General features: G+C 29.5%; 2 protein-coding genes across 2 annotated transcripts in view; one reads left to right on the top strand and one right to left on the bottom strand.

The window, feature by feature from the left end:
- The first annotated feature begins 3,959 nt into the window (after positions 1-3,959).
- On the top strand, positions 3,960-5,534 carry LOC109806049 (uncharacterized). Its single transcript, XM_020368395.2, has 3 exons — positions 3,960-4,120; positions 4,892-5,047; positions 5,138-5,534. Exons 2-3 carry the CDS (start codon positions 4,895-4,897, stop codon positions 5,231-5,233), a joined length of 249 nt encoding a protein of 82 aa, XP_020223984.1. The 5' UTR covers positions 3,960-4,120; positions 4,892-4,894; the 3' UTR covers positions 5,234-5,534.
- Positions 5,535-20,373: 14,839 nt separating this feature from the next.
- Positions 20,374-26,795, bottom strand: part of CYL1 (alpha-N-acetylglucosaminidase family / NAGLU family) — a 31,826-nt gene continuing 25,404 nt past the window's right edge. Inside the window, exons 17-19 of the mRNA XM_020367553.3 lie at positions 22,182-22,419; positions 20,981-21,059; positions 20,374-20,898 (exon numbers count right to left, since the gene is read on the bottom strand). Coding sequence (XP_020223142.1) covers positions 20,660-20,898; positions 20,981-21,059; positions 22,182-22,419 — 556 coding nt within the window. The 3' untranslated portion in view covers positions 20,374-20,659. The remainder of the gene's footprint in view (positions 20,899-20,980; positions 21,060-22,181; positions 22,420-26,795) is intronic.

Below are 26,795 nucleotides of genomic sequence, written 5' to 3'. Positions count from 1 at the left end.
TTTACAAAATTCACATTTAATATAAAGTTATTGACTGGTGTAATACTTAGTAAAAGTTACACCGGTGTAATTATAATATCTATATATATATATATATATATATATATATATATATATATATATATATAATTAAAACAATATCTCACCGAGAAAATGGAAATTAAATTGGTGAATTAAAATTCATCAGAAAGGTGTTTTTTTTTCTTGAATCAATTCTTAAACAAGTTCTTTATCTTCAAACATTTTCTTTAATATGTTATTTGAACAATCAAAAGTTAGCGAAACTTAAAGATGAATTAAAGAACCTTTATTTGATAAAAGCAACATATCAAGAATAATAAGATTCATGAGATAAGGGAAAAAGAATATCACAGAAAATGTTTATACTAGCTCACTTTCAAATTTAAAGTTTCATCTAGTTTTTTTTTTTTTTGTAATTTATTGCTGATTAAAAACCATAGTTTTAAAAACCGGACCGGTCATCGAACCGGTTAAGGTACTGGGTCAGTGGGTCAAAGGTTGAACCGATGGGTCACTAGTTGAATCGCATGACTCAATTTTTATTAAAAAATATTTATATTAAATATATTTTATACTTATAAATTTTAATAAATTCATATCTTATTTTAAATTTCAATTTTTCTATCTTATTTAAAATTATTTTTATTTTTATTTTGTAAAAAAATACATAAAAAAATTACATGTTAAACGGTATATTAATACAAATTAAAAATATAAATAATATGTACATATATAATATGCTTGCAATTAATATCACAAAATAATATATGTAATATTTACATAGATATTGCATTATTAAATATATAATTTAAAATTAATAATATACTATAAAAGTTATTTAAGTTTTATATATTGCAAACAAATATATTAGAACAAGTAGTCATTGTTATATTTAATAAGACTCTTTGCTTTTTCATTAAGAGATTCAATTTTCATTATTATTTTTGTGATTTATGGTCCCTTAAAAAAAATTTAAAAAAAATTAAAAAAAAAGTGGTTGAACCGGTTTGACCCACCGGTTCACCGGTTGAACCAGAAAATTGACCGGTTCAATCCGGTTTGAAACGGGTCGACTGCATAACCGATCCAACTTCATATTCGAACCGGCTGGACCACCGGTTCCCGGTCCAACCGGTCCGATCGGCCGGGTCGGTCCGAGTTTTAAAACACGGTTAAAAACTTCCACTATATAAAAAAAATATTGTAGTTACAAAAATCAAACCTGATTAACATCTCATCATGAGACTCTCTACTAACCCTTAATAAAGGTTCCCGGTTTTGATGTAATATTAGGAAACCCTTTCTTAACTTGTATGCTTGAGAAATCCAATCTAAGATTACACCCTTTTCTAATGGAATAAAATAAAACCCAAAATTCTACATGGATTTCAAAAGCATTACAATTTGGATTGAATAAAACTTTATTGTTTCTTGAAACAAGAAGTTAATTATCATGAAAAGCTTATAAAACTTTTATCTTCTTCATCCTTGCTTTTTGTTTTCAGTCACACGCACTAGTGGAAAAAAGACTTTTAAAATCGGTTATTTTTAACTTTTAAAATCGATTCTGTAACCGATCTTGAAAGAGCCGATTTTAAAAGTTAGACTTTTAAAATCGGTTAAACAATCGATTTTAAAAGTTAACTTTTAAGATTGGTTGTTTTATAACCGATCTTAAAAGTCTGGCTATGGAAAAAAATTAAACTCGAACGGGCCGTTCCAGTCTGTTTAAAAGGCCTAAAAAGTAAACTTTGGTACGGGCCGTTCTCTAGGGAGAACGGTCCGTTCTACTTGGAGAACGGCCCGTGCGATCCTTGTAGAATGGCCCGTGCTTCAGGGAGAACAACCCGTACTCCTTGTAGCACGGCTCGTTCTCCTTGCAGAACGGGCCGTTCCAGGTTCCAAAATTACCCAAACTGAACCTACAACGAAAATAGAGACGAGAAAAGCATGAGAAAACGAAAAGAGACACAAGAAGAACATGAGAAGACGAAAATGAAAACGAAAACAACAACGAAATTTACCTTATTGGAGACTTTAGAAAATCAGAGCGTCAGAGATTAAAAAAAGGAATGGAGGGAAAGATTAAAGAGAATGAGAATGGATGGGAATATAAAAGATTTCAGACGATACTTTTAAAATCGGTTATTTAAGAATCGATTTTGTATACTACATACAAAATCGTTTATGAAATAACCGATTTTAAAAGTTAGACTTTTAAAATCGGTTCTTAAAGAACCAATTTTAAAAGTGCTACTTTTAAAATCGGTCATAAAATAACCGATCTTAAAAGTACTTTTAAAATTGATTAAATTTTAACCGATCTTAAAAGTGTTCATGTTATTTACAAAATTGTCACCGCGTCACTTTTAAGATCGGTTACTTTGTAACCGATCTTAAAACTCCGATTTTAAATCTAATTTTTGCACTAGTGACGTGATTTATCAATTTATGACACTTAAAAAAGATTTTTGAATTTTGATGCACCGTGAAAAATTTCACATGTGTGTTTTTGTGTTATGAAGGACAATAGTTTTTATGAAAAAAAATTCGTAATTAATTACATTGATTTGTAATCATTACATTGTTCTTATTAGAAATAAGTTATAAGATCAAAAGGAAGCCTAGAGTATCATCTAGTATCCCTTGAAGTATTATAAGTTTTTATGATAACAAACATTTTTCTAAAACAGATCAGAGTTTCATAAAACGTCTTTCTCTAAAATAACAAACAACTAGCCAAAAATTTTTCAAAAGAAAGCATTTCAGATGAAGTAGTAACATATTTTGTTTGTAAGATGAAGCACACCAGACGAAACATATGATCTGGAATAAATGTCATATTTATTTATCGTTATATTGTTAAACTATTTCTTGAGAAAGCATTAATACTTTATACCTTAACAAATCGAATAATTATGATGTCTTGAAAAAAATAAAAGCTTTCAAAAAGGGAATATTAAATCACTTAAGATAGAAGGAGAAAATTTTGAATATCTCGTTCAACGAAAGGAAAGAGTATTAGATCATCATAATAATTCATTATAATTATTATAATCACGATTAGTTGAGCTAAATGTGAGAGAGAATTTGGAAATTATGAAAGGGCATTAGGGGTGTAAAAGGAAGTAGAATTTGTAAATTGAAAAAAAAAATGGAGAGAAATGAAAGGAAACTAATAGATAAAAGAAGGTTGGACAATGGACATGCTCTTTATTTGTGTGGGTTTTGCTAATTCGTCGTTTGCTACTTTCTTCACTCTCTTTCTCTTCTACAATTTAGAAACACCGACATCAACACAACAATATTGTACAAAATGAAGAAATCAGAGTAATAAATCAATGATGCAATGTAACCTATTTCAATGTAGTCTATTCAATAATGGGATTGTGTTCACGCCTTCATGGTGTTTTAAATCGACTAAATCATGTTCTGAATTAATATTATTTATTAATGTAATTAATCTAATAAACAAAAATCAATAATTTAAACTAAAATAATGTTTGCCATGTCACCTTACTAATAACATGTCACAAATTAACGTTAATAATTAATGGTTAATGGATGTCCAAAGAAAAAAAAATCAAAATTTCATATTTCTAAAATTAAAGATGTTTATATTTTAATTTTAAAATAGAAATATCAAAATTACAAATCAACAAAAATAGAAAAAAAATATAATATAACTTAAATTTTATTTATTATAATTTTTTTCACTTTAATTTCATTCTGAATTTTTACAATACCATTTTCTCCATAAAATTTTTAAAACACATAATTTATATATATATATATATATTAACTTAATTTTACTATACAAACAAAACACCAGCAAAAGAAGAAAGAAAATGTAGGAATATTTAGCAAAAACCAGAAAGAAAAGAAATACAATGGTCGATTATACTCGGGCCTCGCAATATGAGTACACTATTTAGAACCTTCTAGACCCAACCAGCCCACTGGTTTCTCTGTTTCGTCTTTTTCTTTATCTTTCTCTGCACGAAATCACTGTTCTTTAAATCTCTCACCAAATCCCTCCTCTACGCTGCACCGCCCCAAACCCTTTCTCCCTCACCTTCTCTCGTTCCCTATTTTTCGGGTATTTATCTTTTTTTTTTTTTGTTTCTTCTTCATTTTTTTTATTCAAATCCCTTTCTCTAATTTTTTTTTTTTAATCTAGTGATACATTCTGAGTTGGTTGGTCACTCATTGTATTACGTTCTTAATGTGCAATTTCTAAAATTTGTAATTGAATTAATTTTTAATTTGAATTGGACGATGTTAGTTTTCATTTGAGTATTTGAAGACCTTAATTCAACAGCGAGGGATTATTATGTTTAAGTCTCAAATTGGTTGGTGCTAACGTGTTTATGTTTATAGATTTTGTCTCTCTTGCCATGTTTTTCCCATGAGCTTGTCTATTTAATTAAAAATCATTGTTGCGTTTTAATAATTTGCTTAGCTGTGGTACCAGTGTTCTGAGACCGATGATAATAATGTTTAACTAATAGTCTGTTAGAATAATTTTTTCATAAGCAGAAGTTTATTAGAGTAAAATTTTACCAATTTGTTTGTGTGTTATCTAGAGTTGGTTACAAGTGTTAATATGCTGATCTCAATGTCAAATTGGTCGGGTGTGCCCGAATTTGATCTTTTGGTGAAAACAATCCTTAGAGAGACTTTATTTACTTATGATGGGAAATTAAAAAAAAAAATTAGGTTATGTATAAATTAATTTAAGTTTTTTAAAAAAATTATATCAGTTTTTCTTCTTATTTTCATCTTGGAATAATTGATCTAAATAGGCCTAAACACTTCACTGAGTTTAATATGGGTGTGTAACTCCTGTTTCAAATGATTGGACTCTCAGAGTATGGACACTGAGAAAGGGAAAACTGTTACTTCATGTCGAAGGAAGAAGAATGAAGAAGCCACTTTCTTGGAGGACTTGAAGGATCACATTGACGAGTTTATGCATGCTTCTATGGATGAACACAAAACTTGCTTCAAGAAAACGGTTCAGAAGGTTCGTCTTGTGTTTATCTAAACTTTGAAAGAAAACAATTGTTTGCATCACCATGTTAACATTTGTTGTGGGGTTTTTGATCAATTTCAGATGTTTGGTATGTCCAAGGCTGTTGCAGAAAGGAACTCAAATGCTGCCAAGGAAGTAGAGAGCTCTCTGCCTCTGCAGACAACTTTGCAAGATTAGTGTCATGTTTGATATGGAGAAATAATCGTATACTTTTTAAAAGCTCTCTGAATGGAAGTTGATAAAAATAAGGGATTGATTTAGTTGGTTAATAGTTATTTTAGGTACCACTAATATCATGAAAAATACCAAGGCACCATGTTCCATGGCACTATGTTGTTCAGACATCTCACTGGGATGTGATTTGCTTACATTGGTTAATGCTACACAATCCCTTTATTTTGCTTTTGTAGTTTTGTAGTTATTATCTTTTTATGTCTCCAATCCATTTTCTGACTTAATAAAATTTCATTTTAGTCAATTTTTGTTTGGAGTAAATACATATTAAATATACATTATTCTCACGTCTTAACGAGGTATTATTATCACAATAGTTATATTATTACTGACTTAGAAGACATGTGTGGTAAGTAAGGGCTTGCTATTCATTGGGGAAAATAACAATTACTCACCAACTACTCGTTTGCTTGAACACTTGGAAGCACTCAAAGTGTTGCAGACAGGGTTTTGAAATTGGGGAATGACGGAGTTATTAATGTGGTGGGAAGTGTTTATGGAAGAAGGGAGGGGAGGTTAACATTCTTAGAGTTGGGTCAGCAAAATTTGGTGTGATTCTTGAGAGGCTTTGAATTTGGTGAAGGCAACAAACAGGGTGATAATAAATTAGTTGAATGTCAAATTTTTCAGTTTGGTAGTGAAGCATGGTTACACTCAGTTTGGTAGTATAGCAGGTTACGACAATGATAGTATCAAAGTTAAAAAGGGGGAATGCTAGCATGGGAAAGCTAGTCATATTTTTCACCGTGAGGAACACTTTTGGTTGGTTAGATATATTAATTTTTTAATCAACAATGCATATATTTTTTTTCCTTTTCACTTTTTATTCTCCTTCTTTTATGATTTATCATTGTTTACCTTTTCCTCAAAGCACAAATCATTAAATTGGATCTAGAAAAGAAGAAAAAAGATGAAGAATTCATTAAAAAAAAATTAAATTGGAGCTCAAATGGATTAAAATTGGAACTCAAATGGATTAAAGGATTAGCCAAACATTTTTATTAAGATGTCGCAACAATTCATGAAAAACAGTGAGAGAGATCAGAGAAATTTGCAACAATTATGAAAAGCAGTGAGAGAGATCAGAGAAGTTTGTATACGAAACAAGTGTAAAATTTTAAAAAATAAATAACATGTGTAGTATATAAATTATTGACACTTATTTATAGATATTTATGTTAGTTGGCAGATTAATTATAGGTCTAACCCACTAATTGCAAGACTAAATTTCTCTCAAATTTTGATTCTAATGATAATTTCGCTCAAGTGGATAGGCAAAATCTTCAAAAACACGTTTTCGGCCCTCAAAACATGTTTTTTTCAAACAAACAATTATAAGTTCAAAAACAAGTTTTTGACCTAGATGAGTCACTACAAAAAAAAAAAAAATTAGGTGATTTGTGATAAATTTCTGATGGATCCAATAAACCGTCAAAAAAAGTTATAACTCTAGTAAAAGTATTAACCATAACAAATGATGACATTTTTTAACTGTTTCAAACCATCATAATGTTCTAAATAATTTCAATTAATTTTTTATCTTTGTTGGCAGATGGTGAAATGTGTGTCTCTCAATTAAATGAGGTGGTCAACTTTCTTCTTGTGTGGCAAACACAATTTTTTTTATTAAATTAAAAAATATAATAAAAATCAATTTAAAAGAAAACTAATAAAAAGCAATTTCTTTCGTTCAAAAATTGTGAACCTTAAATTTCAATTTGAATCCCTCTCACCTATCAGGAAACTCAAAACTTGTTACGATGAAAATCCTTTACTTTGTGTCTATTCATTGCATTCTTAATAATCTGGGCATACATTCATAAATCCATGAGTTTCTAAACATCCAATTAATTGTATCGAATTTGCTTTATTTTCATTGATTTCATTTTCTTACTGTAAGTCAGTTTTTAGTGTTCATTTTCTGTAGTGTTCTAATTATGTATAACCATGAAAATGTTACACGCGTGGACACATACACATATTGATGTGTCTAGCAGAAGCATTGCATTGTTGGAGGATCCAACAATTGGAGCTTGCAAGATAGCTCTTCAACCATTGTTAGGGATGATACTACTCTTGCCTAGTTGTCGTCATCAGCTTTTGGTTATTTGGTGAGGGGAATCTTTTATTTGAACTCTGACTACGAACTAAAATCTTCGTTTAGGTTAGTTTTGCTTTGTGTGTTTTAGATTTGTTGCATGGTGATCTTTTAGGAATTGTGTAGTTTTTCGTTTATTCACCATTTTATTGTGACTAATTAGAGAATTTGAATAGTTGATGATGAATTGCATTTAGATTATGTTTGCTTGGAGGATTTCAAAAATTTTAGAAATTTGAAATTCATTAAATTTGAATTACTTTACTTTCAGTTTCTATCATTTTTAAAAATATTTTATGTGGACAAGTTAATTCAAATTTCTTAAATTTTAAATTCTTGGTTTAAATAGAATAATTTAATTTTTTACCTTAGGTAAATTTGATTTCAATATATATATATATATATATATTGAAATTTTAAGATTAAACTTTATACAAATAAATATTATTTCATTGTAAATATTTAATAATTTTAAAAATTAATATTATATAATATTTTAATACTTAAAAAATAAATTTGAATATTCAATAATTTCAAAAATTGTTATTAAATATTTGATAAGAATTATTTGATACTCTATTATATAGATTTAAATCGACGTATAAAATAGTTTATGATTATTTGTTCATTCAATTTAATATAACAAAGTATAATTTTTTTAAAAATTTATAAGAATATGTAAAATCAAAAAACAATCTTGGATTCTTAAAATTTTATAAGTTTTAATGATAACAAACAAAATATTTTTTTAAAAGAGAGTATTTCAGACGAAGTAAACATCATATCTCGATTGTAAGACGAATGACATTAGAAACATATAATCTAACTCACTACTAAATTTTTTTCTCGTTATCAAGATAGATTATTATTTGAAAGAACATTGAATATTTTATTCCTTAACAAGTCAAATGAAACAGTTTCTTTGAAGATACTAAAAGTTGTTAGGAATGGAAAGTCAATCTTTGTGTTAGGTAAGAAAGAGAAAAATCCTGAAAATCATGGAAAAGCAAACAGAAACTCTGAATGGGCTGGATTAGTTTGATTTAGTCATTGCTTTTCACCTTACCTACGAAATGATAATAAGTAGCTGCCAAGATCAAATAAGAGATGAACATTTTCACACAATGCATTAAATGTTTACAGTAACAACTATAATTTACTCTCTCTGGTTTTTAAGAGAAGACAAACGAAGCATCTGAAAAGATTCCTTAAGGATCATTTTCTTCCAGGCTACTATATAAGGGATTCTCAATCAAGAGAGACAAGAAACAAAGTTAACACATCGTGAAAATTTTCTAACTGTATATAGGGATGGCAAATATACCCGTACCCGCGGGTAATACCCGAACCCGTCCCGACTTTGACGGGAAATATCTGGTTTGACCGGGTACGGGTACGGGTATGTACTTACCCGCCCCGTACCCTTACCCGTCCCCGTTCCCATTTTTAATTTAATATCCACTTTCAATTTAATTATATTAAAGAATTTTAATATTTTTTTATGTATAATTATATATTATAATATGAGAAAAAAAAATAACCTAATTATAATTATAATAATTAAAAAAATAATTTAAAAATATTATATTTAAAAATAATAATAATAAAAAATTTGACGGATACGGGTACGGGTACAGGTATACCCGATACCCAACGGGGACAAGGATGAGGATGAAAATCACATACCCGATAGGTACGGGTACGTGGATAGGGATGAGTTTGACTCGCGGGGACGGGGACGGGTATCATGAAACCCGTACCCGCCCCGCTCCGTTGCCATCCCTAACTGTATATCTTGTAGATAAATTTTGTCTTGTATAGTTTGTTTGTGCTTAACTTTCATAGCATCACATCTAGGAGAAACAAAGTTATCCTTGTAACTATTTTCAAATTTCTATTTGTAAGGATTGAGCTTGAAGAGACTTGTAATTAAAAGAATACTTAGTTATTAAGCTTGGAGAGACTTGTTTGTTAAAAGAATACTTGAGGTTGTTTGCTTGGAGAGGCAAGTAAAAGACTACTTGGAGTTGAGTTATAAAAGCTTATTGAAAGAATACTTGTATCTCGTGAAAGATAGTGGAACTTAATATAGTCAGATTGAGAACTGGACGTAGCCTCTGTATTTGAGACAAACCAGTATAAAAGACTTGTGTCTTTTCTTCTGTTGCATTTCAACACTTCGTTTGCCAAGCTTTTACCACTTCACTTTTTTCAAAAGTGCGAGAATTCTTTATATACACTATTCGATCCCCCTTCTAATGTGCACCTTTTCTCCAGTAGAATATGTATACTTGATCTACATTAAGAAATTTATTATTTTAACAGTTAGATTGTTGAAATTTAATGTAGAACATGATTTATTGAAAAAAATAAATATACCAAGACATATTCTTAGAGTACATGAATCCGTTCTCATATATATATATATATATATATATATATATATATATATGAAATTAAATGATACTAGTATAACTTTTACCGACATTTACATCGTTCAATAAATCATATATAAAAAAATATTTATTGATCAACTATTGAATTATAACTTTTATATTACCTTGAATATGTATGTCAAATTTTGTTAAAATTAATTAAACAAGAATATATAAGAAGGTGATTAAATTGTTTATATATTAAGATATTTTAAAATGTATATATTACACCGATTTTCTTCTATATAAATGTGTTATCAAATAATTTTATATTAATAAAAAAATTGCTTGTATGACTTAAGAGAAAAAACTTTTTGAAAAATATTCATTCAATTAAAAATTATTGAGAGGTGTAATAGTTATAAAAATTACACTAATGTTATTTAATATCTTCTTATATATATATATATATATATATATATATATATATATATATATATATGGAGGGTATACAATGAAAACATATTTTATTATGAGAGATGAAAGAATTAAATAATATCCTTTATATTATAGATAAAAATAATTAATACTTAAGATTAAAACTTAATTATTATAAATACTCACTTACGAGATTATCACTAATATTGCCTCCATGATTACCATTGCTACCATTACCATTATGGTCACCATCTTCATCTCCCAACACCATCATCACCTCCACTGTTGCTACTATTGCCACATAGAATATATTTAAGCTAATAACATTTTTTTTCATATATGATGTTTGTTTGGAGGTAAATGGAGAGGAGAGAAGTGGAGAGAAGTTTATAAACTTTTCTTGCTTGATTCAATTTTAGGAGTGGATGGAAGCAAAACCCTTCCCTCATCTAATCTTAGCTCTCCTCTAACATTGGAGAATTTGGAGGAAGGGAAAGAATTTAAAACATTTTAAACATAATATCCAAAATATCCTTATGTTTTTAAATTGACTTAATTATACTTTTAATCACGCAAGTATGACAATCTTGCAATTTTGATCTCCTAAATTTAAATTTGGTGAATTAAATTTCTCTATAGTAACATAATTATACAATCTTAATCTCTTAGTCAATTTTTTATTAGAAGTCTAATAATTTTGGTTGACATGACACTCATAAATAACATGAGGCTAGATTTAAGTGAATGAAATAGACACTAACATAACATGATGATCTAATAATATAATGTGGGAATAAGTTTACAAAGTTACCAAAATGTAAAAGGTAAGAATTGAAGATTACTCTCTCACCTCTCCAATAAGATTTAACCACTACACTAAGAATATTATTAATATTAATTATATATATATATTATAATTTATAAATTTCATCTGTATATCAAAAAAAATTTATTGGTATAACTGTTAATTGTGATTATTAGATGTAAAGGAGCATATTACAATTCCTATCTTTAATAATTTGGAGAGCTAATTCGCTTAACTAAAACTTGAGACGAAAATTCCACTTGGTAAATTGTTTTTTTAAAATCTTTTCTAAATGATAAAAGAGTTACCTTTCCCTCTACTAAAGTCTCTTCTCTCCCTCCCTCTCAATAGACAAAATTTCTAACTCTACCTCCCATGAAAATCCTTCTCCTATTTACCCTACTTTTAGACCAAAAAGACACTTAATCTTTTTTATTTTCCCCTTTTTCAACAAACAAGTCTAAACTGCGCGTTACTTGTGTGACATCAAGAACCACTGCAATTGCCTAGAGGCTTGAATAGATCGGTTTTAATTTTCCTCATTGATAACATTGCACATTAAAATCCAAAAGAAAAGCAAAAAAAAAAAAAAAAAAAAAACTTTTATTAAACAACAAGTTCTGATAATACATTCTTCTTCAACCTTACAAAAATAAACATATCCAAACAAAACAAAATGAAACAAAATAACATTGATTCTATAGCAGCAACATTCATCATGACATTTCAACAAATTACAATACCTAGTAGATAACATACATCACCCCTAGCTACTTTCTTTCTTCATTGACCAACAGATCCTCAACTCTATAAACCCTACGCAACTTCTTGGCTGGTCTTGGTTTCTTGATTCTGTTGACCTCGAGAGTTATTTCACCTGATAATGCCGGAGGACAGTTATCTATCTCCCAGAACAACACTTGTATCATATACTGAATCTCAGGGTCCATGTCTGCATCCGAATAACAAGCTTTTCTTTTTCTCTCCAAAGAACCAAATTCTGGTTCTTGCTGACCAACAATCTTTGTGCCACAATAAGGGTTGCATTCTTTGTCACCACCACATTGCTTTGATGACACATAATCGCTCTCATGCGACCCTTTTGACTGCATTGCCTTGATCCCTCTATCATTACTCACCACCAACTTCTCCTTTGCTTCAACATTCGTTGAATGAAATCTTGTTTGTGAAAAATTCACGTCTTTCATGGCTTTTTCACCCTCTCAAAAACAAACCTTATATGAATTAATGTAAAGAAATCACACCTCTTGAAGCTTTTGGAGAATTTGTAAATATTTGGAAGGAGTTTAAATAGGGCACGGTGGTAGTGCATAGAGAAACAACCTAGGGAGCACTGTAGTGTAGTGTAAGCCCTCAAACGGTAACAATAATAAAACGGTTTATACTCCCATTGGGAAATTTAAATATAGATTATATACGAAAAATATATTGTTACCTGTTTTAGATTTCATTAATTTATTCTTCATAATTTGTTTTCTTATTTTCTCTTTATCAGCATATCTTAATTTATTCTGCTTCGTTAGTTTCCGTATTAAATATATGCCATGTTACGTATATATACCAATAGAATAAAATTAATCAATTTTTGTGTTTATTTTTTTATACAATATTCATGATATCTATTATTCATTGGTTTTTTTTATATAATATATTAAAGTTTCATTATTCTCAAATTTATCTCAATTTGTTTTAATATAAAAATTTCACATTTATGCAATCATGAAAAACGTTGAATTAACTATTTCCATGCCAAAATATCTCTGAATCTTTTATTTTGCTTTCAATTTATAGAATTAGATAATTATAATTATAGTAATTAAAGTGGTTACAATGAATATATGTTTTGGTTAAATAAATCAATCAAAGCATTAAATCATATATGAATTTTGATTTTATTAATTAATATGGTAATTAATATATTAAATTCATGGAATGACTTTTATAGTTATTGTAAAATGATGGAAAAAAACAATTTATTTAATTAATTACTAGTAAGTATTCCGTGCGAATGGACATATGTTTTCTTTTCATGATTACTTGTGAAATAAGTATATTTTAAACAATTATATAATAAATTAGAATACAATAGTAAGATGAAAATTTGTAAAAAAATATATATATAATGTAAATTTTATATTAGACACAAATAAAATTTATTTAATTGGTCATTCTACCTTCAATCAAAATCATTTAATTAAAAAATACATAATATCGTACAAAATCTAAACAACATACTCTATGTAATTAGGCAAATGAGTTGTATAAATTTATTCATAAAATAATTGAAAGAAAAATAATATTATATTTTTCAATTAATTTTTTTTAAAACTTTTTTTTAGGGGATTTTTTTAAAAAACTAAACTATGAAAAATATATTTAAAAAATAAGACAAAGAAAGCAGTTATGTATAATAATTAGACTTTCAACAAAAATTTTTTTTTTTTTTTTAGTCATGCATTTTTGCTACAGAGAAAACAAATTATTAATGTAAAATTAAAAATATATGGGAGATAAGTAATTTATTTCAATAATTGATATGTATAGTATTATAAAACTTATATAAAATTATATATTTATTTGGCTGATAGGATACAATATTATTATGCATAAATTTTTTAAAATGATTGATAATCGGTTTTGTAATAACAAAGATAAAGTCTCACCCCCAACTTATCTTTAATATATTGGTTGTCAAATCTTTGAATATGCATTTCTTGAAATATTTCTAAAGTTAGTTTATAATGTGCCTATTAAGAGTCATCAATAACAACATTTTGTTTCTATTTATGTTATTGTCAAGTTGATGCTAAATTTTATTGAAAATATGTTAAAAAACTAAAAAGAAAATGTTAATAAAAAAAATACTTTAGTAATCTCAATTTTTATATATGAAAATAATATAGAGAAGTCTAATAACGTAAATTTGTTAGTCTATACCAATCATATATATAGAGAGAGGAGGAATTTACTTATTCCAAAATAAGTCTACCTAGACTTGTTTCACATAATAATTCATTTTGCATCAAATTTTAAGAGCATCTGCAATGGGGGATAAGCAACCCATGTGTCACATCACTGCCAAATCAGCTCTGACCCACTTTATAGGTTGCTTAAATTTTAGCAGAGTTAAGCAACCCATAAAGTGGGTCAGAGCTGATTTGGCAGTGATGTGACACATGGAGTTGCTTATAAGCAACCCCCATTAGAGATGCTCTAACAATCTAACAATTGAATTAAAAGTTCTTAGTACATAGATCAAGTCTACAAAATTTCAAAAAAAATACAAATTATTTGATATTTCATTTTATTCATTCAAATCAACGTATGAAGTTATTTTGTGATTATCCATCCATTTGAATTAATTAAAAAGAGTATCAAATAGTTTTCAATTTTTTTAAAATATTGCAGACTTGATCTATATATAAAAACTTTTAAGTTAACGGTTGAATCATTAAAATTTGATATAGAACATAAATTATTTAATAAAGTAAGTGTAAGTAACTTACTCTAGGTATAAACAAACCCTCCTATATATATATATATATATATATATATATATATATATATATATATATATATATATATATATATAGTTAGTAAGTAAAATATTATAAAACTTGTACAAAAGTACTTAATTATTTGATTGAAATGATATCAACCATAATATAAAAAAATGTAGAGAAGAGATAAAAACTAGAAGAGGGATTGAATAGTATGTATCAAAAGCTTGCACTTTTTACATAGTGAAAAAGTAAAACTAGTCAGATGGAGTATAAAGAGAAGTCAATGGAATGTTGATATCTTTATATTAATTCGTCTCAACCACCAAGACTATGCCTTATTCTGAATCCAACTATATTAAGTTCGACTATCTTTCAACAAAGATACAAATATTATTTCAACAAGTCACTTCTTACTGATCAATCCTAAGTATTCTTTGACTTGCCTCTTCAAGCAATTATCTAAGTATTCTTTTAGCAACAAGTCTCTCTAGGCTTAATAACCAAGTATTCTTTTCAACCAAGTCTTTCCAAACTCATACAAGTATTATTTTATAGACAAGTCTTTCTAGACTCAATCTTATTACAATGGTTATGAAAGGTTACGAGAATGTTGTATTTCTCTCACCTAGACGTTATACAACCAATATAGAGCAATAAACTTTTACAAGAAAGAATGAAGATTATACACAAATATAATTTACAAAGAATGTTTCGCATATGCTTCTATACAATTCTCTTCTTACCTATCATAAAATAGAATTACTCTTTAGTTACTACACATTAAAGGTTTCATATCCTTTCAGATACATAATTGTCTAAATAATTTATGCGTCATTAAATCACTTTAATTTAACATAACGTTAGGTGTCCTTATTATATAATTTTCACATATAAGGTCAATTTTGGATTAAAATCCAACCATGAACACCATAGACGTTAATTATCCTATTTACTAAGTGTTACACTTTGTCTCATTTTATACGATTATACATAGGAAGAGATTATTTATAAAAATATTTTTGTTCTTCATCTTTCTACAATATATTTACTGTATGTCACTAATTAATAAGATGTATAATATTATAAAATAATATATATCACATATATTATTGTTTTATTACTACTACTTCTATTATATTATTATTGCAATATAATATGTATTCATGTTATGATACATTTATAAAATTATATATTACTATTATACTATATATTATTTATTATTACAATAGTGCAATATTTATATTAATATTTTTTTATTAAAATATATGAATAAATATTTTATTAAATATAAAATTTTAATTTATTACATCTTTATAAAAAAAAATATTACTCTTTTCATTATATATTATTTTAATATGCGTGTATTACATAACAATACAATTGAAATAGTATAAATTTTTTTAACGAAAAATAATAATAAATAAAAGTTATTTTTAACATAATATTATATGTATATTATGATATCATAAAATTATTTATTTTATTATTACTACTATATATTTTATTTATTTCTTTTTCATAACGAATTCTTTTTAAGTTGTATTGATGAATCAGTTAATAAATGATATATATATATATATATATATATATTGGCTTTTTATTATTTTACATTATAATAATTATTTACTAGAAATTAAAATTGAATGTAAAAATTATTGAACCAATCAATATATTAATAATTATTTTATTATCTTGTGAGAGCATTGATAAAAACATTCACATGAAAAAATATTAGCTTATTATGACTTCCATTTCAACAACAAATTGTACTAATTAATGGTTGCATCAAATGACATTACATCACTATTATTACTTAGAGCTGGAACAACACATTCAATATTCAAGATTCCTATTCCTCATTGGATATTTATTTGTGACATTCACCATAGGAGTAACCTTTCTTATTTACTAAAATTAACAAAGTTGGTATTAAGGGATGCATATCAAATGATGGATAAATTTTATTCTGGGTCACTTGATAAAACTTTGATGGACATCAAGAATGTAGAATATTATAATTCTTCAATCTTTGGAGGAAAGATAATTATCTATGGTGGAGATTTTAGGCAAATTTTACCATTCATACCAAGATAAATCATTTTGATATTTTTTATGTAACAATTAATGCATCTATCTTTTGAGATCATTGTCAGATATTAACTATAAAATATATATATATATATATATATATATGAGGAGGGTTCAAACGACACCGGTGTAACTTTAACTAAGTGTTACACCGCTTAATAACTTTATATTAATTATGAATTTTGTAAATCCAACCGTTAGATTGAAAGTTCATATCTCTTAGATCATATATACAAAATTTTATATTAATCCAAGATGATTTGATACTTAATTCTTATAAAACAAAATTGACGTAATATATTTATTTCAAAATATACTAAAATATGAACACTTTGATTACCCTCAAGTTGTTGTTCAATTTTAACAAAATTTGATATACACATATAAAGTGATATGAACTTTCAATCTAACGGTTGGATTTACAAAATTCATAATTAATATAAAGTTATTGAGCGGTGTAACACTTAGTTAAAGTTACACCGGTGTCGTTTGAACCATCCTCTATATATATATATATATATATATATATATATATATATAAAGTAACTTGGACAATATAATTGTTTTAAAACTCATTCAATTTTCGCAAGGAATATTAGATATTTAAAATGGAAAAATATTATAACTAAATAATGGTTATTGATGGAAGTACTTGAAGAAGTGATAGACATTCGTTTCCAAGTTCAACCTTCAAAGTCCTTTCTTCTCTTGAGGTCTCTATTCATCAATGGTGGAAGCAATAAACCAAGCTTCAAAGCTTGAGAAGCAACTTGAGATGGTTCGGTTCCTTCCTTGAAGAGGAAGAAGCTTGAGGAACCAAGCACAAAGGAGGAATTCCTTTGTGGAAGTTCTTAAGGAGAAGATTATTCTCCACGGTTTTTGAGGACTCTTGGAAGAAAGAATTTGAGAAAATTTTGATTTCATAAACTCCAAAAGTGAATACAATGGTTAGAAAAAGACTTGTATAGAAGGAGGAAGCTTGTGAAGCAAGCTAAGCTTAATCATGGCTTGAACCATGGTTAAGCTTAGATTAACCGTCCACCATGGTTTGGGAGGCTTGTGAGTGGGCGACCAAGGTTGGGAGTGAGCGGCCAAGGCTTATTTTCCATGTTAAGTCCATTCTAAAAATCTTGGAATTGGTTTAGTTAAGTTCACCAAATGATGATAAGGCCTAGCTAAATCAATTCCTTGGAAAATATTGATCAAAATAAGCTCAATATGTAAAATTTGGCCTAGGCCCAACTCTGGCCCATTTACTAGTTGCACCCTTAGACCTTGCTAATTGTCACCTCACTTCTACTACTAAAAAATGTAAAATGAGTGACCCTTAATACAAGGTCAAATGGAGCAAAAGTCCCCAAAGAACCTATCCTAAATACAAAATAGAATAGTCTATAAAAAAGAAAACAAAGTGTCTCACAAATACAAAGGCAAAAAAGAACCTATACAAGGAAAACTGTGTACAAATGAACTAGGCCTTCTCTTCAAGATATGGTAGTCCACATGAAGATTACCTTGGGCTTAGAAAGCCCATTAACCTTCAAGTTATCCAATCCCTCCTGTATGCTCCTGCCCATCGTCCATCAGTTATGTTTTCATTCATATTCCACAAGAGTTTTTAAAACATACTTTGATGATTTCACAACTACCATTATTTTGAGCACACATGCTAATTTAATTAAGCAAAATAAAAATAAGTTTATCTTTATTTCTTGGCAATCTAAAGCTATTTTGACATCCATTATTGAGACCATCAATTAAATTAGTTACTATGTTTTGTCTTTGCTTCTAGGTATTTCATTTAATATGTTAATTGAATGCAAACTTAATTAAAACTAGATATGTTCTTGAGTTGTTATCAATTATATTAATTTAAGTTATTTTAAGTGATTAAAGGGAATGTCAAATATTTGAAGCTTTTCTAAGTAAATTCTCAACACTTTGAGAACATTTTATCTTCCTAATCACAAAATAAAACTAAAAGCGTGTTCAGATAATGTTAAGAAATTTAGATCAATCTAAAGGTTTATGAGAATAATACAAGGTTGGTAGTCACACAACTATATAATGTTTAGTGGAATTGCCTCCAACTTAGCTATAAAATAAATAGGAAAAAGACACATATGAGAAAAGCTTTGGATATTAGGAGGAAAAAGCTATTGTACTATCCATCTCAAACATCGAGACTGAGCTCGGTATCCAGGCACAATATGACATCGGCTAACACGCAAGCCCACGGTCTATTGGGCCACAACCAACCATAGGCCCAGATCAACTCTATTCTCGCCTAGGAAAAAAACTCTAATTTACACCAAGGTACGTGTATTATATATAAGACTCACATTTACAATGACTAACTTTAATATCAGAGTCTCTTTTGTAGGTACCACCCCCATCCTAGCACAACCGATATACCCAGGAGGATATCGCCCCTAGGCCGATCTCAGGTGAGAACAACTATTAACATCATATTTTAGAAAACATATTAAAAGGCTATTTCTTTCGTTCCAATATAAAACAACTATGCATAGGAAAGGAAAAAAAGAAATGTCAACTAATTAGATCTTTTTGTTTCCTTATTTTAATATGTTTTGTTATTTTGGTACATGAATCTTGATTCCTATGTGTTACTTACATGTTAAAAGGTTATTTGTCACTATCATTGAAATTTAAATTTTTTTTATAAAAATTATCAAGTTCATTAATAGTATAAATCAAAGATAAAATAGTTATTGAAACATGACAGTGTCAAAAAAAGTGAACTAAAGGATTAAACAATATGTATACCCTTTATATATTGTTTAGTATAGAAGGAAAGAGGCGAACTGCGTGACTCCACATATTTGTTAAAAAAAATAAAATAAAATAACATAAGTTATTAAAAAAGATAATGTTAGCCATTTTATTTAATAAGAGAATGCAATTATTTATTCAATAGTAGAAGATAATGTGTGATTAGTTAAAGAGAGTCTTCAATTATAATGATAAATAGGAGCAAAATATTTATATATATAAGGAACCCGTTTACTTCACGAGTAAGTCTACCTAAACTTACTCCGTTCAATAATTCATGTTCTAGATTAAATTTTAATGATCCAATCATTGAATTTAAAGTTTTTAATGCATAGATTAAACATAAAAATTTAAAAATCATTTGATATTTCAATTCATTAATTCAAATTTACTCCTAAAGTAAATAAATTTCTCTTCATATATATATATATAAGCAAATATAAACAAGCTAACGGATAAAGCAATATTAAAGAGTCAAAACTAAAACGTGGTATAACCTTTATGTATAATATAAATTATTATGACAATGTATTTAATTTTTCCTACTTTCCACTTTTCTATTTTTTAAACAAAACAGTTTTTCGAAACAAATGTTATGAATTTAACAGTAAAAAGTTGTAATAGTTATTAAATATAAATACATATTTTATGAGTTATACCAAGAAAAATAAATATAAAAACCAGTACTGACTCATGCATATGCACATTGTTACTTACTAGTTTGAGTGAAAAATGATGCTTAAATTATAACAGGATCTACCTTTATGACAAGGTTCCATTTATAATAAGGATTAAACTTCTTTTAATGGGAGTCAATAGCTAATACAAACATAGCAGCAACGTACCATTATTCATTATAACATGAAAAACATCTCAAGTCCCCTAAAAATTTAATTGAGAGAAATAAGAGTGTACTTTTTCTGTCTACTAGTCACGCACTCGTACATAAAAGGCTATACAACTGATAGAACCGTCATAGAAAAGCCACATTTTCTAATTACTAACTCCAATCTCTTGATGTATTGAACAATTGTCCGAAAGGGAGGAAAAAATAAAAAGTAAAACACGAAATTATTTTATCGTTTAAGAATTGGATGTACATAATGGCTAGCAATTGATTTGTAACGTACATTTATCTGAAAACTCAATTGCTGAGATAATGCCATTACCACAGCCAAGCATCAGCAAAATAAGGAACAATTAAAATAGTTATGCGCATTCTATTATCCAATTTAATGGTTTATCAACTTATTTTGCAAAATACTTTTCATAAAGAGCTTGAGAGATGGCTAGAGCATCTCCTTTGGCCTTTACTGGGTAGAGCTCATTACCTTCCTGCCATTTGTTCGACTGTGAAATCCATTGTTTTCGCCACTCGATCAACTTGAACTCCTCATTTCTTCTCAAGCTTTCTGATAAATGACTAAAATATGTCGAAGCTCGAGGGAGATAGTAGCTTTCGAGAAGCCCACTCCAAAACTTGTTAGCTAATCAGGTAGCAGATAAAACAGAAACATCAAACAAGAAATAAGAATGGAATAGCATAGCAACGTTAAAAGGATTATTTACCATAATCATGGAGCTTGCTCTGTGTAGTTCCATTGGTATCAAACCACATTGTCACTTGTGTCCTAGCATTCCATTCATACTGTGGATAAAAGGTAAATGCATTAAACCATCTCATTTGCATACTTGGCTCTTAGAAGTGAGTTTGAGCCTAAATCAATTATATGGGTTTTTATTGAAAATTGTCCCTACTTATATTCTCTATTTTAATCTTATATTTAGTCGATGTAACTTTAATTTTTCCAAATACTATTAAACTTGGTGTATGGATAATATGGTAGGTGACTTATTCATGGATCTAGAATAAGCTTTTATACCAGCCCACTTATATTCTATATTTTGATCTTATATTTAGGCCTAAATCAACACAACAAAAGCAGCTTACACATCATACTTAATTTATGTACAATCAATAAAAGTGAAAAAAGTGAATCTTTCTATTGAATGAAAATAGTAGGCAACTTAAATGTGCAAATTGCACATTTTTCATAACTTATTATCAGCTGTGTCTAACTGCCTAGACTACACAGGTTTTGTTTCGGTTGATATTAAAGCTGGCCCAAAGATATCCTTCGCATACAACCAAAAAAATAAGAAAAATATGACTAACATGGGTGTATAGATTTTTTTAAAAAATAAAAAGAATTTTGCAGTATAGAATAAAGGTGGAAGAGATCCACCACATGTTCCAAGAAAAGTGTTAAACTTCTCTATTCAATAACTTTTAAAATCAATAATGCATACTTATAGATAACAACAATTTACTTTTAATATATTTTTGAGGCACATTTAAGAGTTAAATTCATTAAAAGTTAACAGAGTAGTAGCAATTCACAGAGATATAGTGGGCAACGAGAGAAAAATATGAAGCATCTCGTTTGTCTACCTTGCAAGACTTCTCTAAAGCAATGTGAAGAATTTTAAGTTACAGAATTTGCAAAACTTCTCAAAATCGTTTTTCAGCAAACTTAACCAAACAAAAATTCATTTTGATCATAATCAATTACAACAATAATCAATTATATATATATTTGATTATAGAAATAATCTAATGGAATAAGCTATATTTTTAATTCTTACATTAGTGAGTGAAACATGCAAACTGAATAAAACTTAAATTATTCTTTTTTAGTAAATCCAAATGACTCTTGAAAATTGGTGTCAATGTGAAGGATTATTTGTAAGGTGAACACCTGTCCCTTACCTGCTTTATCTCACTTGGATTCACTGCAAGCTTCTTAGCACTCTCAAGCCAAGTTCCAAGAAGATAGTTATCATCCGAAGCAAGCAGTACATCAATATCTTTTATCAGTTGAAGGAACTCATTGCTGTGAAATTGCAAAGCTTCACTATTCTTCTTCTGAAAAGAAGAAATTGCCTTATAGTATACCTGGTTTGCCAATTTTGATAATACTTGCCGTGTCAAGTCAACCAAATCATACCTGTAAGAAAAACTTTTGATATACAGCTTTTCATTTTTTTAAGAGAAAACAGATGCATGAGATGCTGAATAAGATATTATGGGACCATAAACTATAATTACATTGTGATTCTCAACATTACCCTTCAAGCTGGGACATATAATATGCACCTAGCTTGTTACATATGCAACTAATTCATGAACCCCTCAAAGATTTAGTAAGAACATCTACCAGATGATCACTGGAGTTGACAAAGGTAGTTGTAATTTCTCTAGACTCACATCTTCTCCTTGATGAAGTGACAATTAACCTCTATATTTGGTCCCCTCATGAAAAAACGGATTTTACGCACATTAAGAGAGTGAGAGAGAGAGATGAGAGAAGATTTGCAATAGGCAAAGAATGTAACTTATTAACTGCTGAAAAACAGAGTACAAGACAGGTTTTATAGAGCCAATTAAGATTGGTCTATAATAACCTAATTATCTATAATAACCGAAAGATAACCTGATTATCTATAATAACAGAAAGATAACCTAATTATCTATAATAACCGAAAGTAACAATAAAGGAGTAAAACTGTACTCCAATATACGCAATATACAAAGCAGCTTGATTATCACATGTAAGTGTGAGTTGCGTAAACTTTTCAAACTTTAGTTCTCAAAGCAACTGTTTAGCCATATGAATTCACACGATACTAAAGTCAACGTAGTAAAAATTGATATTCTAGTTTAACTCTGGAAAAGGATCACAGAATCGTAACTCGTATAATCGTAACACGAAATGTAAGATTCTACTATATTATAAAATCTAAATATAAGCATATAAATTCTTATATATGCATCTAATGCAGTATAAATAAGAGGAAAAGAAGCCATCATAAAAACATGGAATACTTAATTTAAGCTTAAATTCATAAGTAATAAAGTCAATATTAAACCCCATACAGAATTGAAAAGACCAATAAAACAACTTTAAAAGTCAAATATTACAATACAGGAGCAAAACAACTTAAAACACCTAGTTTAGGCCTCTAATTGACTAACTCTAAGGGTCAAATAGATCATCCAAATTAAAATCATAATTAGTTAAGATATCTTTATTTCTTCCTTCTTCTCCATCTCTTTCTCCTTCATTAACCATATTAGAAAGATGAGCCTCTCTTTTAGATGAACAAAATTAAAACAGGTTTGGCCCTGGAGATGAATAAAACAGGTTTGGTTGCATTGAAGAACGCCTTTTCTTTTTGAAGCAACAAAATATTAATATATATTCTTTGCATTCAAATTCTTTCATGCCTATGTTAACACTCAATTTTCATCAAAAATTAAAATTTCATGTTCTGATAATGGGGGGAATACACATCTCATATATTTCAAGAGTTCTTGCAGGCAAATGGTATATTATCCCAACGATCATATCCTTCCACACCCCAACAAAATGGGGTAGCTAAACGAAAAAATCATCATCTTCTTGATGTTGTTCGTACCTTAATGTTTGACACGTCAGCAACATAATTTCCTAATCAACAAATTTGGTACTTCTAGATTTACCAACATCAATTTGACAGGGATGTCAATAGAATTGATGGCAGATTATTTGACATTATTTCCATTGATTTTTCACTCCCCTCCTTTTAATGTTACCACCAAGCCCCCTCACGTTCATAGACATTATAATCCTTGGATCATTTCTTTGTTCCCCCTTCATCTTGAATCCCCTTATTTCTCCCCATGTCTCTCTAATTTTGTGACTAATCTCGCATTTCCATCTCATTAGTCCTTTTAATGACTCCCTCCTCTTCTACTAAGAATGTGACTCCCAATCTTTGAGAAAGGTCCCAAATCCTGAGTTTCTTCTTTATCATTCTTTAACAACAACATACCACTACCCTTTTTAATTTGGCTTCCATACAAGAATTGGCTTAACAAATGAGTCAGCTATCTTCTCCCTTTTTTCTTCAATGCCATAACCTCCAATTTCTTCTTAATTCTAGTATTCTACCTCCCTCTCCTCCAAAGCCTTCATAACAACCATTTTGCGTGTTTGTTCCCTTTGGGATCCCACTAGTTTGACCCATATCTCTTTCTTCAAAACTTGGCCCAACATGTACACACTACCTAGCAACATCTTGTAACCCCAATTGTAGAGATGACCCAATTTCTAATTTATTTTCAAGGCCCAGATGCAAGCATCCTTTACTGTCTCTCAACTTCCCACGTTGCCTAGTTGTATGCCTAGGATAGGCAAAAGATTGTTTTGCTTTTTTTCAGTTACCAAGTCATTGGGCCTTTGGGAGCCCAACAATGGATCCTGACTTGGTTTCTCACAACCCTGTACCTTTTTCTCTTTATCCTTAGCCAATTGTTGAGACTTGCATGTGATAGGTCCCACTACTTTTTCTATTTTTTCCCTTTCTTCCTTTGACCTTTGCTTTTCGCGTACCTTATTCATAGTTCCTGAATAGTGCTGTTTAATTTCTCCACAGTTGTCTTCCTTATTGTCACCCTTCAAGTTACCCTCCTTGAGTCCCCCTTTTTGTGAATACTCCCTTCTGCTCCTTGTATTGCGTCGCCTGACACCCCTGCATCTGCATCTGTTGGGACCCCCAAATCACCTTTATCCATCTCTCCACAAAAGTTTTTCAGTTATCGTACCATACGATCTCTGTCTCTAACTTCTGAATTTTTCGACTTTACAACGGTTGTTGCTGGAGCAAAGTGACCGTCGTCGCTGCCTCCTTCCTTCCATCCAGCATCATGGGAGCAATTGGACACACTAGAAGCAAGACCCCAACCTAGTTCTGCCCCTAAAAGTGATGATCCCCTATCAGATTCTAAGTCGTCTTCTTGTACATAACCTCTTTTGAACACATTATAATCGCCCAGTTCCTCTACTATTCGGGTAATATGCAGTTTCCCATTGATCTTTATGCATTCAGTTTTGCAGATCACCTCCAGATTTGTTGTTTAGATCCTAACCCTTGCAAAGTCTAGTCTATTACATGTATCTGTCTCCACATCCACCTCTACAATCCTCCCATACGAAATAATGATTTTGTCAAAGCATTCCGCTCCCCAAACATTAAATGGGATCCCATAGATCCTTACACAGGCTATTCTTTGTCTAGAATGTGTCTGGTGTCCATTTCTCCACTAATTCAAAGAGCTTTGATACCCATTCTGATGATTCACACAACTCCTCAATATTCACCCCCTCGTCAATTGTTAGCAACACCATATTATCAGCTAGATGTCGCACTTTGAGTGATTGACCATTCTCCACCATGAACAGCTCCTGAGCATTTTGCATATCCAATATGTTCCTAATTCTTGCAACCCTACTCCTGTGTAGCCATTCTAGATTGCATTCAGCGACCTATAGGCTCACAGTCACAGTTGACCATTTCAATTGATTTTTCTCCACCTCCTCTTGATATTTCTCCCTCCAAGAATTGTGAACATCACTTGTGCCATTGCTTTGGTTCTTTGACGGCCATGCTTGATTTGTGTCTATAACTTTCCTTGTTGGTTTCTGGTTTGGTTCCATATAACGGGTTTTTTTTCCTTTCTAAGCATTTAGTCTTCTTGGCTGTTGCTTTATTGGATTATTTTTTTCCCAATTGTTTTTGCCACCCTCTTTGTAATCTTTATTAAATCTTGGGAGGTTGACAAACAGTTTCATCTTCCCAATGAAAACCTTATCCGGTTGTCTTTCAAGCCTCCTTGATTCCTCAACATCCCTGAACTTCACAAAGCCAAACCACTGGCCTATTTTGTTCCTCCTTGGATGGATGAACACTTCCCATACCCTCCCCCATCTCAAGAAGATTTCCCATAGTTCCTTATGGAAGTTGTCTGGAAAATTAGTAAAATAGAAGGCTGGTTAGCCTTTTTTCCACAATCTTGTTCTTCCATATTCTCTTTTGATCGTCTCTACCTCCATCATCCCTCCAAAACTCCTTTTGCCCTCTATCTCTACCCATTACTGATAAGACTGAAATTTTACTTGTGACTCTAGTGCATTGGCCTGTGAGTTTGAAGCCATGGGTTGACTACCCCATACCTAATGAAGACTACTTTGAAAAGTTGGACCTTGAGGTTGAAGAATGGAGGTGATCTGCAAAACTGAATGCATAAAGATTGTTGAGGTTAAAGAAGGGTTCACAGTCACGATTGGAGCAATACTTTGTGATTGTCGATACAATTTGTGTTAGTCATGTTACTATTACTATCAGAGGCCAATAGGTTTAGTTGTTTAAGGGCTTAGCCCAAATCGAAAAAAAAAAAAATGTCAAACTTTAGCCCACAATATGTGACGCGAACCAACTAAAAAATATATCATTCCTACAATTTCACAACTCGTCATGGTGAGTCCAGTGATTGAGTATGTGC

The sequence above is a fragment of the Cajanus cajan genome, chromosome 7 (genome assembly GCF_000230855.2).
Source record: "Cajanus cajan strain Asha chromosome 7, NIPB_CcT2T_4, whole genome shotgun sequence".
Taxonomy (NCBI): Eukaryota; Viridiplantae; Streptophyta; class Magnoliopsida; order Fabales; family Fabaceae; genus Cajanus; species Cajanus cajan.
Note: the sequence above shows the minus strand (reverse complement) of the source record. Positions and strands in the feature narration are given on the sequence as shown.